Source organism: Triturus cristatus, chromosome 9 (genome assembly GCF_964204655.1).
Source record: "Triturus cristatus chromosome 9, aTriCri1.1, whole genome shotgun sequence".
Taxonomy (NCBI): domain Eukaryota; kingdom Metazoa; phylum Chordata; class Amphibia; order Caudata; family Salamandridae; genus Triturus; species Triturus cristatus.
In genome coordinates this window covers 995,386,147-995,403,399 of record NC_140592.1, presented here as the reverse complement: position 1 = coordinate 995,403,399, position 17,253 = coordinate 995,386,147, and the positions used below count along the sequence as shown (strand labels likewise).

Genomic DNA, 17,253 nt, shown 5'->3' with positions numbered 1-17,253 from the left:
CAAAACACCATGTTTTCTTTCCCCTTCCATCGTTTTTTAAATGCAATAGAAGTTATTTGTATGTACGTAATACTTGCTCTCGGGTTTGTTTTTTGCTTGGCACAGGAGGACGAACGTTTCTCCAGTACAACGCTATTCCTACTTTGATCACTAGAGGGCGCCGCTGCACCACTCACCAGAAGTTTAACTAAGCAGCTGCGCGCCCCAATCCCTGAGGGAGTAGGTGGCCTCTCTCGTGATGTAGCGATACTTGAGGGGGTCCGTCGGGTAAGAGCCTGCTGGGAGGGGAGGTTAAGATGTGCCTGTGATGCTAATCAGAGCTCTGAGGCTCGCGATGGAGGTTGAAGCCCCCTCCAGAGTCCCTGAAGGATAGTGGGAGAGAGTACTGGGCTACCGTTGCCTGACAGGCATCAATAGCCAACAGAAAGGGAGGCTATAAAACACTTTACCTGAGGACTAACTGCGCACATACGTAGACAGAGGAGATCTCATCTCTGACAACGAAAAGTGCCGCGGGGTTCTGAGCGGCTGGACGGGTCCGGGGACGGGCACGCCACAGGAGGGTAAGCAAAAGATCGGGTGGAAAAATAGTTTGGGGAAAACTTAATTAAGTAGGTGTTTAAAATTATTTTCTTATTTATTCATCTGCAGAGTAAAATTGCACAAACACTTGACGTGGTCACTGGAACAGATGGGGTGAGGCTGCCTAGCGCCCCTTGATAACATTTTGGACGGGTCATCCGGCCCGCGCCAGCCCCCCTCTTCATTTCGAAGGGATCCATCGAGAAGGTGGACTGGGAAGGGATGAGAGGGCGACCCCGAAACAAACTCTAGTGGCCAATCTATCGTCTGACAAGAGGCGACAGGCCAGCCTTGATCATGTTTACCGTGGTCAAGTGAACAACTGAGTCAAGTTAGTTGGTTAACCTTGGTCACGTGTATTCTGCAGCTGAGCATTTAGTAAGAGATTGTCATCAAACTTGAGAACATTTCAAATGGTGACTTTGACACTTTTGAGGAGAATTGACTAGTTGAACTTGATAACCCTACAATTGGCCAAATCGACAGCCAATAATCTGTTTGTTGGTAGTCAACGTGTCTAATCAGAACCGAGGATTAGGCAGTCAAATCAATTTCAATAGAGCTCTCAAAGGTCCATTTCCCTCTGGGTATGTGGTGATTGGTCAAAATTGAAAATACCTGTAAACTGTCAGTTGAATTTTGAGAAATAGGCGATCTGCCTACCTCAGTAACGCTTGAGGTCAGTGTGACACTTCAAGTAGATAGCTGGTTGGTCAACCCGGATATCATTTGCAGTGATCACCCGGAGAGCTGAAGAAAGGCGGTAATTCAAGTTTGGTAACGTGTCTAGCCTTCAAACAAAAAATTGAGAAATGTAGCTCCGCCCACTGGATAGCAACTAAATTATTCAACTAGAAGAGGCTTTCAGTCCACCTTGATACCAAAGCTAGTGACCAGTCAGACATCTTGGAAGAGCTGGCCTATTGAGCTTGTAAAAACTTGCAGACACCACCGTGCAGACACCATCTGATCAGATCAGTCACAAACATGGCCCACCATGGATGCATTCTTTGAAGTTCGGGCAGTTTAGTGGCATCAAGCGCCTTACTCATCCCTCCAGCTGTCTTGCTGCGGTGCTTCGGGGGTGATCCTCGGCAGGCTTGGTTCGCCCTTTGGCTGGCCGGCCGGTGGGTGCGACCATGAGTGTTTGAACACCTTCCTGCACACGCGGAGGCTGGATTCAGAGAGATGTTGCTCCTGCTCCTGCGGATGGTGGCGCTACAGTTCCCCAGCGTATGGGCCCTGGAGGACAGGGGCAGCGCGCGTGGGGAGGTCGAGCTCTGCCCATCTATCTGCGACTGCTCCGAGTGGAAAACCTTCAAAGTCACCTGCAAGGACATCAGCTTCATCCCAGACTTTCCACCTCCCACGGAAACCCTGTGAGTAAAAATCCCACCCATGTGCATTGGGGTGCGTATATAAAGGGGGGAAGAAGGGATATTGTGGCTACAGATGTGGGGGGATCGGAAGGGACTCTGTGAGCACACATATTGTGGAGGTAGGGCTACGAGGATGCAAGATGGGGCTGATTGGGTACATCAAACTAAGTGAATGATGTTGACCTCTGGTGACTGCATCTGTGCTAGTTTTTAATGCTCGCAGGGCTACTTTGGCATATCATCCTTGCTGAGGTCAATACACTGTGCACTATTAAATGAAGTGATAGTAACAACTAATATTTACAGCCCTAATGGCAAATTGCAGTATTAAGTGCTATATGTATTATTAATATGATTATATGGAAGATATAGAAAACCTGGGGTTCTAACATAAAGATGTGGGAAGATAGAGACGCGCCAGATTGAAAATATGGACGTATACAGAGCATTGGGTCCGCCTATATGGGATCTGGAGCACTGGGCGGGGTGCAGATATGGGGGTTAAGGATGTTCTATGGGTGTAGATATGAAGGGAGACGAGGGGGGGCAGATATTGGGAAGAAACAGCAATACTGGTGCAGATATCGTGGGGTAAGGGTGAAAGTGCACATTCGGTGCTGGTCTGAGTTGCAGGTATGGGGGTTAGGTTGGCTCTTGGGTGCAGAACTGGAAGGACATAGCCGATAAAAAGGAAAGGCTCCGATTTTTCAATTGTGACGTGGTCGGGTGACTTTCTGAGGGCATAACTGGTGAAGGAAGAAATGAGACCCTGGGATGCCGATTTTTCATGGGCGGGTTGATGATATAAGTAGAGCTTAAAAGAGGGGTGGGTCCTTAATTAGAGTCCTTAAAGTAATTAAACACTGATTTTGTAATTGGCTCGTATGGGACCCTACGTTCATGTTCTTGACCTTAAAGGCAACAACATTGACCGATTTGACTTAAAAAAAACCTTAAGGTGATACATGTCGATGCAGTTCCTATTTACATTTCACATTTTACTTCACTTTGCATTCCCCAAGATCATTTGCTTTTTCCGGATGTTGCGCTTCTGTAGGTTTTTTTCTTGCAACACATGGCCCTTGAATAGTGCAAACGGTGAACGGAATCTCCTCAAGATATCTGGGTGAGTTCAGACTGAGGGAGGGTGATTATGAGGGTCGTGATTGAGAGCTCAGGTGTTGAGGCTGACGGAAGTTTCCCAGGCGTGCCCGTGCAGGTAAAAGCGGTGGGGGTGGCTGGGGGAGGAAATGACAGACGACAATGAGGCAAACTTAAATTAAAAAAATTAAAACCCACTTAACTTGCGCTCGCCGCATCGCCGATGCTGCGAGCGCAAAGTAAGTGGTTTTCGTTTTTTAAAATTTAATTTGCCCTCGTCATCGTCTGTCGACTGCCACCCCACCCCGCCCCCCACCGCACTGCTCTTACCCGCATGGGCCACGCCTGAAGTTTCTGTCCAGAGGCCATAAAGGTATTCTGACTACGTGCACATCCAGTCCTTGGCCTCTCGGCAGAACACACTTAGATATTGTCACAAATGCGCCATTCACAATTGTGTTGCTATAGAAAGTGCATGAAAGAGGTACACAACTGTCAAAATATTGACAGCACCAAAGAAAAGGAACATGCGACTCGACTGTTGATTTGAGGAGAAGAAAAGAGGTACGTTCAGAAAGAGAGGGTGAAAAGACAGTTCGGAAAAGGCAAGAGATGACATGCATCTACAGGAGTGAGAGACTGCAGAGTAAAGTGGTGTGAACGGGGCAACATGAGTGATTGTGACACTCCAAAGACCCCTACCACTTCGCACACCTTAGTAATGTTGAAGTCACAGTATCATACATTTCAAAATTTAAATTTTTTTAGTTCTAACTTTTTACAACAAAATACGTGTTTTTACTCATTCATTTGATACTGCTCACAAAGACTGTCAAAGTCAATAGGTGTGGCTTGTTTTAGACGTATGCCCATTGTTGTGTTATATGTCTGGATGCAATACCAGAAAACTCACAGAGGCACCCAAGTACTGGTCAGATGGCACGCTTTGTGAAGTACAGACAGTAGTTTATGCTTGAAGGCACACCCTTAATTAAATAGGCCATGCCTCTTGAAAAAGTAGTTATCCTTCTTTGGCCAAGTCCCTTTTTAGAAGGATCCCGCACATCACCTTTGCATCCCATTTCAGCATCTAGACACCTCAGGGAATTAGAGCGCTTTGCAAATCTCATTTTCAATTCATTTCAAGCACTTGAGATAATATTCCTAAAAGGCTTATTACAAGCTTTCAAGGAGGGACTCTGGGAGTGTAAATATAGAAGGGTGGGAGTGGGTTCTGGAGTGGGAGTCCAGTTTGCTGGCATGGGAAGGTTGGTTGTTTGCTAGGCTGATATGGAAGTGTATAGGGATCACATGTTGCAGATCTGGACAGATGGAGGGCACCATGGGTATGCATGGAATGGTAGGGGTCAGAGGATGCAGGTCTTAAAGAGGGGAGGGCTCTATGCGTGCGCAGAAGAGGAGGCACCATGGAGTGCAGATATTGAAGGGTACATACATGCAAGTTAAAGATATGCAGGAGGTATTAGCATGTTCTGGGGTGCGGCTATAGAGGGGAGAGGACTAGCAGGCATGAATGAAGCAAGAAGCACATGGGAGGGCCTTTGGTGATGCAGATATGACTGCAGGAGGGGTCCTGGGATGCAGAAATGAAGGGGCTCTTGGCATGCATATATGTACGGTGCCGTGTAAAGCTCTAGGACGCACATATGGAGCTCAGCGCGTGATTGAGGAGCGTATATTGAAAGGAATAGGGAGCAGGGTTCTTGCTAGGCAGATCTGATTGGTACAGGGGGTGGCAGATATGGAGAAAGGCAAGAGAGTGGATATGGAGGGTTCATAGGAAAGAGGGATCCAGGGATGCAAATGTAGAGGGTCCAGGAGACGGTTCTCCATGTACAAATATAGAGAAGGCAGAGACTGGATTCAGGTGCAGAGGGGGGGTGGGGGGGACTTAGCAGGTTGGAATCTAGCAATGCGGATATGGAAGGTGCAGGAGGGAGCTCCGGGGTGTAGATATGTAGGAGGATTGAGAGTACATCTGGTACAGAAATGGAGGAAGGATGTAGGGAGTTATGAAAAGTGCTGAGGGCAGCTATGGGATGCAAACATGATGAAGATTAGGAGTGGATTTGGTGCAGATATGCAAGGAGACATCTAGGGATGTGGATATGGCAACAGAGTGTTGATGCGGCTCTTGGGTTACAGATACGAGTGAGACGGGAGTGCAGGTCTGAGACAAGATATGGAGGTGACATAGGGAAGGGAATCTACCTGTTCAGTTTTGGAAGCTGGTGTTGGGGAAATTTAAATGGGTTTTAAGATGGTTAGCAAGGGCAGGGCTGGGGACTGTAGAAATGGGGGTGTGGAGGGAGTTCTGGCTCGTAGATTTGGAGGATGCTGAGATAGCCTCTTGAGGTGCAGCTCCAAATAGGAATTATGGAAGACTTTAGGGATGTGATTGTGGTTTGTTGGAGTTATGGGGTGCTTATGTGTAGATTGGAGTGACAGATGGTAAGGCAGGACTAATCTTGCATGGTAGAAGAGAAAGCAAACGTACCAAAAATTTGTGTCAAAGACCCGACTCTGAAACTAAACATCCACCCGACTTGTGGAAATGTACACGTGTTAATCCTTTTCCCGTCTCTTCCAATCTATATAACTTCCTTCCTTCCTTCCTTCCTTCCTTCCTTCCTTCCTTCCTTCCTTCCTTCCTTCCTTCCTTCCTTCCTTCCTTCCTTCCTTCCTTCCTTCCTTCCTTCCTTCCTTCCTTCCTTCCTTCCTTCCTTCCTTCCTTCCTTCCTTCCTTCCTTCCTTCCTTCCTTCCTTCCTTCCTTCCTTCCTTCCTTCCTTCCTTCCCTCCCTCCCTCCCTTTTTGTCTCTTCCTTCCAGGCCTTTCTTTCAATTTGAACAACATTCTAGTAGTGCCACCATTAAATAAACTCCAATTCCCTGTTTGTAGTCCTCCACACGGTCTCCTTTGAATCATTTTGTGTTTGCAAAATCACATTTAGCTTCTCAGGGTCGCACAGTGTTTTGTGAATTGACCTTATAACGCGTTTTGTTCACGTCTCTGCGACCGCACAAAAAATCCTCTTTTGATTGGAAAAGCGGATGTATACAAACAGTTTGCAGGACCAGTGCCTTTAAAAAGTGCTTGTAATTGTATGTCGGGCTATGAAGGAAGCACTCCTAAAACATACAACATACATGAGGTATTATTTGTATTTCATTTCTATTGTATTTTAGTTGATTGTGGGTTGCCTTTTCCCGTCTCTTCCAATCTATAATCCTTCCTTCCTTCCCTCCCTTTTTAGGTCTCGCCTGATCCAGCGCTTGCGCTGATCTGGCCGAGACATTTTGTATACAGGCTTTTCAAAGTGCTGCAGTGGCCTAAAGCTTCAGTGCACGTGAACGTGCACGCGCGCAGCGCCATGTGTCTTTCCTCCGTAGCACGCGATCGTAATCGCGATCACTTTCACTTTCGCGGCCGCGTTGCCAAAGCTTGTTATCCCCATGCCCCTGGGTCCAGCCTCCTTGCTCACCCCCCTACCCTGAGTGCATCCACCTGCGCCCGTCTTCTGACCCTGCCTCAGTAACGTCCTTCTGCCCTGCTGACCGCGGTGCGCGTGCTGCCACCGCTCCCGCGTCCTGCCCTTGCCCTACCGCCGAATGAAGTGGCTCAACACACTGAGACATCAAATAATTGACAATTTTATCAAAACTACCAAAAAGACCTACCAGTTTTAAGACTCTTCATTTTCAAAGCCCGCCATCTAGCTCTGCGCCTCAAGGCCTAATGTTGGATGGAACAAGAAGAATGAAAACCCACCTCGTCCATCTCCCACCTGCTTACAAACCAGTGACTCCACACACATAGTCGCGGTCTCAAAGTCTGCACGGCTTGAGATATGCTCTGCCTCTGCAACCACGACCCACAAAGCACTGAGGTAGCCTCGCGATCCCATGAGGCTGCATACACACAAATGACTAAGAGAACGTAATTATTGTTTGCTGTGAAGCGTTTGAGTTCAATCCGTTCTGATCAAAAGTCATTGGGCACTATTTTACCTGTGCTTCCGTTTTCCTTTTGTTAAACCACGCTCGGCCAACTTAAAATACAAAATGGTCTTGTCAAGATTATTTAGAAACAAGCTTATTGGGGAGTACGGCATGAATACATTGAAAAAGGTTTCTCTCTCTGGCTGGAATTTGACAGTCTGCTTAAGTGGCCAGCGGTGGGAACGGACAGACCGGAAGCCCGTCCAAGTCCCGCCTCTCTCGTTTGGGTTCCTTAGACTTGCTAGATTTCTGATTCTCTGTGGTACGCTGTTATGGGAATTACTCTTGCATTATTAAAGTTATCCACGTTATATAGAGGAAAATTTGGGGTGACGAAGTCTACTCCAGGAAGACCTTAAATTCCACCTCTGAAGTTCCTCGTGCACCGACCTATAACCCCGGTGGACCTATGGGAAAATCCCCAAACGGTAGAAGACACCTCATTCAAATTACGAACACGCCCATTCTTCAGTAATCAGATGATGAATGTTTTCACTTGTTTTTCTGTGTATCTACTCCACGACTGTTTGTGCCTATCTGTTTATTGCACTCCGTGCACCACCCACCTTCTTCCCACCAAAAATTCTGTCAGCCATGACAATCGTCTGAATAATTAATAGCCAATAGTAATTTTTATCTCTAATGATTGGCGGGTGCAAGGTCCGAGGGAACTCTCCCCAGCTAAGGGAGTCATTAGCTACCCGTAGGTGGTCTTTGAGAGGCGACAGAGCAAGCGCCAGGGATACCATGGACTAGACAAGACACGCCCAGCAGAAACAAACCCCCCAAAAAGCACTGTCTCGTGGCATGAGGATTAGCACAGCGAGCATAGCAACCGCGTCTGCAGCTCGACTGTTGGCCGTGAGAGAATGTTTGTATTGCTGTTGTCTCGGAGACACAGCGCCAACAGCGAGGGCGGCATCACTTTCTTAATCGGCTCCCAGGCCTTCTGTTTCCCCTATCACCCAGGAGAAGGACTTTCAATGTACGTCTACTAAAAGGACTGGCTTTAAGGTGGTCAAAATACAGATGTATTCAGCAATCACCCAAAATACACACTGATTAATTTGTGCCGGTGTTTTCAGGTGGTGGGCACCGGCACTTACTTTTGAGGACTGAGGCATGTTTTTCATCATCATACTTTGCGCTTGAGCCTGACAAGGAAATTGCATCTTTCTATAGCGCAAACCAAGTCAATGTTTTGCCAATGAGAGGCAACTGTAGGCTTGAAAAGTTACAAAAATGTAACCTGGAAATTGAGCCACTGTTCATTTACAGGTTACATTTGGATGAAATGCATATTGAATACACACCAACTCATGAGTAGCTTGATACTCGCGAAAAAGCGCTTCGGCGCCTCCTCAGGGGTAGTAAGCGCTATGAAAAGCTGTGGGTTCTTCTTTTTTCTTGTGTTTTTCTTACATATATATCTATATACACATATAGATATATATTTGCACCCACACACACGCGCACACACAACCACACACACACATGTATATATATATATATATATATATATATATATATATATATATATATATCATAAACACGGGGGTTGCCAAAATATGGAGTCGCACTCGTACCAAGAGAAGCTTTCCCCAAAGCTTTAATCAAATTCAGGTAGCAGCAGCTTACACCAGTTAATCACAGCATGCGCCCGCTGCCTTGACGCGTTTCGAGTAATCTCTTCTTCAGAAGGCTGCGCGGACTGAGAGCGTAGTTTGTGGCTTCTACTTCCGTTATAAGCAGCTGCATCTGCATCACATGTCCATAATTGAACGCCCTGTATGGGGCTCTGTGTTGCATCATGGGAGTTGAAGTCCATAATCTCACCCAAATGGCAACGTTCTCAATTATGGACATGTGATGCAGCTGCTTATAACGGAAGTAGAAGCCACAAACTACGCTCTCAGTCCGCGCAGCCTTCTGAAGAAGAGATTACTCGAAACGCGTCAAGGCAGCGGGCGCATGCTGTGATTAACTGGTGTAAGCTGCTGCTACCTGAATTTGATTAAAGCTTTGGGGAAAGCTTCTCTTGGTACGAGTGCGACTCCATATTTTGGCAACCCCCGTGTTTATGATGTTTTGCGGCTGTCCGGTCGCGGAGTAGCACCACCCCTTACAGTGGGGGCCACAGAGTCCTGATACACGGGGCTCATTCTGTGGGACCAGGAGCATGGATTAAAGTAACAACAGCTACCGGGGGCTCACTCAGGGCCTTATTGCATTGATATTGAGAACGTTGCCATTTGGGTGAGATTATGGACTTCAACTCCCATGATGCAACACAGAGCCCCATACAGGGCGTTCAATTATGGACATGTGATGCAGCTGCTTATAACGGAAGTAGAAGCCACAAACTACGCTCTCAGTCCGCGCAGCCTTCTGAAGAAGAGATTACTCGAAACGCGTCAAGGCAGCGGGCGCATGCTGTGATTAACTGGTGTAAGCTGCTGCTACCTGAATTTGATTAAAGCTTTGGGGAAAGCTTCTCTTGGTACGAGTGCGACTCCATATTTTGGCAACCCCCGTGTTTATGATATATATATATATATATATATATATATATATATATATATATATATATATATATATATATATATATATATTCACTGAAAAAACCATAGGTTTCACACATGTTATAGGGGCTGTTTTGACAACTCCCTCCCACATAGTCATGTTGAGGGAGTCCCCAAACATCCCCCAAGAGCAAAAACGGTTTTATTTTTTTTTCGGCAATTTCGCGGGGTACGCTTACCGTACGCTTACCGTACGCTTACCGTAAGCTTACCGTACGCTTACGGTAAAAAAATAAAAATAAAAAAAACACTATCCACACTTACCCCACCCTCTGTGCTTTTGGTGGCCGCAGGCCACCAAATGTGCAGGGCTTATTAATAGAGAAAAAAAACGTAATTTTGGCAACATGAAATTATAAAATCGAAATAAAAAAAACACTATCCACATTGACCTCACCCCCTGTGCTTTTGGTGGCCGAAGGCCACCAAATGTACAGGGCTTATTAAAGTTGATAAAAACCGTGCACGGAACGAACTGCGTTAAGTGGGCGCGCACGCCATGAATGGCGTAAAGTAACTTAGCATTTAAAAAACCGTACAAATTCACTGAAAAAACCATAGGTTTCACACACGTTATAGTTAGGAATTACCATTTAAAAAACCTTGCAAATTCACTGAAAAAACCATAGGTTTCACACATGTTATAGTTAGCTGGACATTTTACTGATAAAAAACCAATGAAATTCCACCGTTATAGTTACTGCAGGCAACTATAACTCACGCGACCGCAATCCTCTGCTGATGACATATGTGTCTTTATGAAAAAAAAATAATTGTAATATATGTATAGCTAAAATTTAATGGAAGAAGACATGGGCAAATAAGTGTCTAAATACAGTATTAGCATCAGCAGAGGATTGCGGTCGCGTGAGTTATAGTTGCCTGCAGTAACTATAACGGTGGAATTTCATTGGTTTTTTATCAGTAAAATGTCCAGCTTATAACATGTGTGAAACCTATGTTTTTTTCAGTGAATTTGCAAGGTTTTTTAAATGGTAATTCCTAACTATAACGTGTGTGAAACCTATGGTTTTTTCAGTGAATATATATATATATATATATATATTATATATATAGAGAGAGAGATAGCAAGCAAGCAAGAGAGAGAGGTTATCTACCGGGTAACCATGTATTTCACAATTCCAAAGGCTGAGTGGTTTGCAGATATCTCCAGAATGCAGAAATTACAATATAGCACAACTTTACACTTTACACACTGTGTATGTTTTTTTTTACTACATGCTTATTTGGGGTTAAATTGCTTGCAAAAGGTATTTGTTTTTCAAGCAGGGGAATGTTTATTGCAAAAAGTAAGTGCAATTCTAAACTATATTGTTTGGTTGCCTCCAGATGAGAATAATAGTTAAATGTGTAGTTAAAAATGTAGAAAATTAGAATTCAACACCCTTGGCATTGTTAAACTCGCACTGAAGCTGTGCTCCTCAAAGTGCCACTGACAATGAACACTGATATGAATTAGAGCTGAATAGATTGTTTTTTTTTTTTTTTTTTTTTTTGAAAACCTTTATTTAAACATTTCGGTACACAGCAGAGAGCCTACAACCCTGCGGGCCGGCCGCGAGAAACCCATTTGGATGTATGTCGGATCACACAGCCCTGTGCCGTCAACCCGGAGGTACGGCGGCGTTGAGGAGTGCAAACGTACCGAGAGGTAGAGAAGAATATTACATGTCTCAGAATTAAGTAAACAATCACAAATTAGGGGCAGGCTGCCCTAGGAGGCATAAGGTGCCGAAACTTCCAACTCCCCCCCCCTCCCTCCCGAAACATCGGTCAACACTGCGCTTTCATGTGTGCCCTTGGCTAGCCAGCACCCTCCCCCCCCCTTTCCCAGCTCCCCGAGCCGCGATAGCAAGTGTCTAAACATCTCCGGGTTCTTCCTGCACAATGGAAGGGGGCTCGCAGATTCCCCCCCTAAAATCATTCCACTTGGACCACACCTCAACCCACTTGCGCGGGCACCCTCTCGCCACATATACTGTCTTTTCCTGCAGCATGCACCAGTCCATGTCTCTGGCCCAGTCTGAAGGTTTCGGCGGAACCGCGCTGCCCCAGAGCCTGGCGATGTTCCTTTTTGCTATCATTTGCCCGAGTGTCACCCAGAGCCTCCCCTTTGGCGGCAGGTCAGTTGGTTCCCATATGTTGAGGAGGCATCTCTTGGCTTCCGGGCGAATCTCCACCTCCCACACCTCCTCCATATCCCGCACCACCCTTCTCCAGTACCTCTGAATCTTCGGGCAGTCCCACAGCACGTGAAAAAAGGTTCCACTGCCTCCACATCCCCTTCTACATAGCGTTGTGTCCGCCCTACCCATCATATGTAGTCTTGTGCAAGAGATATAAACTCTGTGTAGGATCTTCAATTGGATGAGCCGCAATCGGGCCGATATCGCGACCTCACGTGGAGAAGCCAGAGCGTGCAGCCACTCCTCGTCATCTATTTCCAGCCCTTCAGCGACCCACTTTTCTTTAAGGGGAAGAAGCAAATCTGGGGGGTTATTAATAAGTTTTTTGTAGGTAAGGGATATGGCGTGTTCCGCGAGGAGTCCATCGAGCAATCTATCTTCGAGCGGGGAGGCTGGCGGCAGCTTGACCTCCGGTGGGATGTTCGCCTGCAAGGAGTGGCGCACCTGCAAGTATCTGAAATATTCGGCATCTGCCAGTTCGTATGCGTCCTGCATTTGGGCGAATGAGCGGACCCCGGCAGGTCCCCAAATGTCTTTGATCTGAGAGATGCCGATAAGATCCCAATTGCGGAATCCTTTGGTGCGTCGCAGATTTCCCAACGCTTCTGAGGCCCATAGTGGCGTGGCCATCGTGAGGACTCCGGACCATCCGAGCTTCTTCTGTGCGATGTGCCACAGCTTTACCGAATGAAGTGTCGGGCCGGTGAGTCTGCTCACACCCCGTCTAGAGTAGAGTGCTATTTCGTAGTTCCCTCCGGGAAGCAGCCATCTATCCATGCCGTAAGCCGGGTCATTCCCGTCCCCGTATGTCCCTTGGTTGATCGCGGATAGGTGGGCCGCCCAGTAGTACTTACGAATATCGGGGAGAGCGATTCCACCATCGTACCACCCCAGTGTGAGTTTGGCCAGTGAGATTCGGGGCTGCCCGGCCCAGAGGAGGTCGCGCAGCGCAGCTTCGATCGCTAGGAAGTAACTGTTCGGGACCAGGTGCGGGTAATTTTGGAGTGCGTATAGAAACCGCGGGAGCGAGAGCATCTTGAATAAGGCTGCCCTGCCCAGCAATGACAGGGGCAGATGCTGCCAGGATTTCGCCTCCCGTTGAAGCCGAAGCAGCGGCGGCTTGAGATTGTGCTCGTACAGCAGAGCCTTGTTAACAGTAATATACACTCCGAGATACTTAAACCCGTCCTCTGCCACCCGAATAGGGCAAGAGTCAGGGAGTCTGGGAGGGTCCCCACGGAGGACGTATAGATGCGATTTGGCCCAGTTGACTCGGAAGCCAGAGTTGCGACCGAAACTGTCCAGTATATTCAGCGCCGCGATCAGTGACCCACGCGGCTTCGAGAGGTAAAGAAGTATGTCATCGGCATAGAGAGATATCTTATCCTCCCACCCCTCCGCCCATGTTATGCCCTGCACGGTGGCAACCTGTCTTATCCAGGCCGCAAGCGGTTCGAGGGAGAGGGCGAATAGAAGGGGGGACAGGGGACAGCCCTGTCGAGTTCCTCTGGCCAGCGTGAAGACTTCAGACACCTTATTATTTACCAGCACCTGCGCCAGGGGTTCCGCATACAGTAATCGCACCCAAGCGATAAACTGGGGTCCAAAGCCCAGCTTACGCAGGACTGCGAACATGTAGGGCCACTCTAGGGTGTCGAAGGCCATGGTGGCATCCAACGAGACCACCACCGCGTCCTCTTGAAGACTGTGGCACTGCCCTAGCACCCCATGCAATCTCCTAATATTGAGGGCCGTATTTCGGTGGGGCATGAATCCCGATTGGTCAGGGTGGATTAGCGACGAAAGCACCGGCTTAAGCCGATTGGCCAGCGTCTTGGCAAGTATTTTAGGTTCCGCGTTTAGAAGCGAAATGGGTCTGTACGATGCACAAGAGTCTTTGGGTTTACCTTCTTTCGGAATTGCCACTATGGTCGCCAACCGCTGGTCCCGGGGCAGCAGCCCTACTGCTTTACTGCAGTCGAACATGAGTTTGAGGTGCTTACTAGTGACGTCTGGCTGGAGTTTGTAGATCTCTATGGGTATGCCGTTCGGACCGAGCGCCTTACCAGGACGGAGGTCTCCTATTGCCTGCTGGAGCTCAGCCTCGGTGAGCGGGCTGTCAAGAGCCTCCCGATCTGTGTCCGAGAGAGTGGGCAAGCGTATGTCCGCGAGGAGGTCCATGGAGTCCTCCTCCGGCCGGTCCGACTCTCGCGTGTAAACCTGCTGGTAATAGTCGGCGAACTGTTGTACTATTTCCCGGGGTTCCGTGAGCACTCTCCCCAATTCAGTGTGCAACTCCGGCACCACCCTGCTGGCCTGTTGTTTCCGCTCAAGCCAGGCAATAAGTTTCCCGGCTTTGTCACCTTGATCATATATTCTACCAATTCTATGCCGAGCCACCGTCTGGGCCTCCTGGGATACCAGCGCTCTATACTCCGCCGCCTTTAGCTGCATCGCGTGCCTGAGCTCCCGGTCGCCGCTGGTCGTTGCCTCCCGTTCTAGTTCCCCAAGTTGCTCCTCTAGCGCTACGGTCTGTTGGCTGCGTTCCCGTCGCCGAGCCGCGATAGCCGATAGCGCCTCGCCCCGCACCACAGTTTTAAACGCTTCCCAGAGGGTGGCAGGGGAGGCGACCGACCCATCGTTTTCTGTGAAGTAGCGCGAGATGGAAGTGGATATGTGTTTCCTAGTGACCTCGTGTTTCAAGTGCCAGGGATTAATTGGCGCAGTGCAGCCCTCCCGTCTACTTCCGAATATAATCTGTGCAAGGACCGGTGAATGGTCGGAGATGCCCCTGGGGAGGAATTCGGCCTCCAGTACCGCCATGTCGTGTTGGAGCAGGGTGAGGATGTAGTCCAGCCGTGAGAAGGAGTGGTGCGCCCCGGAGAAGAAGCTGAAGCTACTTTCAGTGGGGTGGAGTAGGCGCCAAACGTCCGTCAGCCCGAAGGACTCGAGGAAGTCCGGCAGCCACCGTTGCCCCTGGGGCAGGTCTCTAGGTGGCAGTCTGTCTTGGGCTCCCGATGCCACTGCGTTCAAGTCCCCTCCCAGAACGAGCCGACCCTCGGGTAGCGATAGGAGGAATGAGCCCAGGTCTGCGAAGGCCCGGGCCTGTAGGCCTGGGGGGACATAGACTGAAAGAAGATTAAGCGCCCGGCCTTCCCAACGCCCGACACAGCCGTGAAGCGGCCCTGCGGGTCGGTCTTGGTGATATCTACATGAAGGGGCAGCGAGCGTCGCAGGAGTATACCCACTCCTCTCGAACCAGTGGTGAAACCTGAGTGTGCTGCTAGAGTGTACCCATATCTGTTCAGGGCGTGGCAGACATTCCCCAATAAGTGTGTTTCTTGCAGAAGCACCACATCTGGCTGGTGCCGTTTGAGGAACTGCAAAACTATAGTACGCTTGAGTCTGTCCCCCATACCGTTGACGTTCCAGCTGAGAATCTTCAGGCTTTTTTCCCACCTTCTAGCCATGGCTGTGTCGTAAGAGGGTGTCTTGTCCCACCACCCGGGCATCAATTGTGTGAACACAGTGTGTGTGACCGTAAAGGATCCCCAACTCCCACCCCTCCCTGAGCCCCACCCCACAATAACAAACCATACAAAATATAACAAACCCAACAAGCCGGACAATCAACTCCCTCCCTCCCGGAGCTGGCCCTGACCTCCCTGCCCCCCCATCCCAAAACAACACCCCCCACCCTGCCCCCTGCTCCGTGGGTCTTGAACTGCCCACCACCCCAATTAGCAGAGCGCCTGTCGCCCCACCCCACCCCGGTGAACCCACCGAGGAACTCAACTTGGGAAGTTCGTGGGCTAGTCCCCTTTGGTCGCCCGTCCGTGGTGTCCCAGTTCGTTCAGCCCCTCTGTCCCGGAGTCACCCATAGAGGGAAGCCACCTGTAGAGGCAGTGAGGCGGCCAGGGTACCCCAGAGTCAACTAGTCTCAAAAGAAAGGCACATGTGGTATACGTTACTGTCTGATGTCTTCTCAGCGCTATCTCTCGTGGTCTCAGCGCGGCGTCCCTTCTCTGGACGAGCCCCAGCGGGGACTGTTGGACCTGGAACGCCAGGACCGCTGACTCGGCGCACCACCCGCAGGGTGTCCCGGCGCCGACTCCGTGGCGGGCAGGCCCGCGTCTCGCCGCTGTACTTCTTCACGCCTGGAATCCTGCGTCACCTCTCCCGCATCCAGCCACTCCTGCACCGCTTCCGGCGTGGTGAAGAAGAGGGATTGCCCACCGGCGATGATTTTCAATTTGGCGGGGAAAAACATCATATATCTGATCCCACGCTCGCGGAGCGCCGCCTTGACCCCTTGGAAGGAGCGCCTTTCCCGTTGGACCTGGAGCGTGAAGTCGGGAAAGAACCGGATCGTGGCCCCTTCATACTGTAGGTCACCGTGCTGTCGTGCCGCCTGAAGAATTGCGTCCCGGTCCCGGAAATTCAGAATTTTGGCTATGATCGTCCGTGGCATGGCCCCAGGCTTGGGTCGTGGGATAGGGGCCCTGTGCGCCCGCTCAATGGTGAAGAGCTTCGAGAGACGCTTGGGTTTAAGGTGTCGTAGGATCAGGTCCTCCAGGAAGAGCTCCACACTGTCTCCTTCAAGTCCTTCCGCCACACCCACGACGCGGATATTACTTCTCCGAGCCCTCCCTTCTTGATCATCGAGCCGCAGGGCCATCAGGCGGTGCTGGTGTACTAGCTCATTCACCCTACCCTCAAGCCGCTTCTCCGAGTCCTGTAGGGCCTTAATATCGACTTCATTAGCCTTGGAGCGGTCAGTGGTTTTCCCCAGGTCAGCTCGGAGCAGGGCCACTTCAATGGTGATCTTATCCATTTTGGTTTCCAAGTTCGTGCCCAGGGTTTGAATCGCAGCCATGATGGACTTCAATGAAGGGTCCGCTGGGTCCGCGTCATCCTTCGGAGCCCTTTCCGCGGGAGGCGGCGCCTTGGCTACTGTGTACTGGTCAAGCTTGTTGGCCTGCGTTGCGGCTCCACTCTTGGGTCGCATGGCGGTCCGGGCACCCCGCGGGCCGTATGCGACACCGCCCGCCGCAACACCGAGGTGTCCTGTGGTCCGACCGGCGTTCGCGGACGTAGCCTTGGGCCCACCGCTGTTGCTCAGGGATCGATAGAGGGAGGAAGACCTCCGCCGCCACACGAGAGGCCCAAAATCAGTTCCAGTACACCGTCCCACTCCCAGTCAGCCAGGCGGTGCGCAGTCCCCAGTCGCGCTTGTGGGCCTCACCGGATGAGTGGGCCGGGCGCTCCCACGCAACAGGCCACCCTCTGCTCTTCTGTGACCACAAAATGGCGTCCCCTTCTAGGCCAGGGAATCAGTCCGCCGCAGCCCCAGTCGCGATCGTGCACCTTCCCTAGGACGAC

General features: G+C 49.8%; 1 protein-coding gene across 1 annotated transcript in view; it reads left to right on the top strand.

Annotated features, from left to right (window-relative positions):
- The first annotated feature begins 235 nt into the window (after positions 1-235).
- The window catches only part of TSHR (thyroid stimulating hormone receptor), a 632,465-nt gene continuing 615,447 nt past the window's right edge, over positions 236-17,253 (top strand). The window contains exons 1-2 of the mRNA XM_085626611.1: positions 236-563; positions 652-1,961. Coding sequence (XP_085482737.1) covers positions 1,771-1,961 — 191 coding nt within the window. The 5' untranslated portion in view covers positions 236-563; positions 652-1,770. The remainder of the gene's footprint in view (positions 564-651; positions 1,962-17,253) is intronic.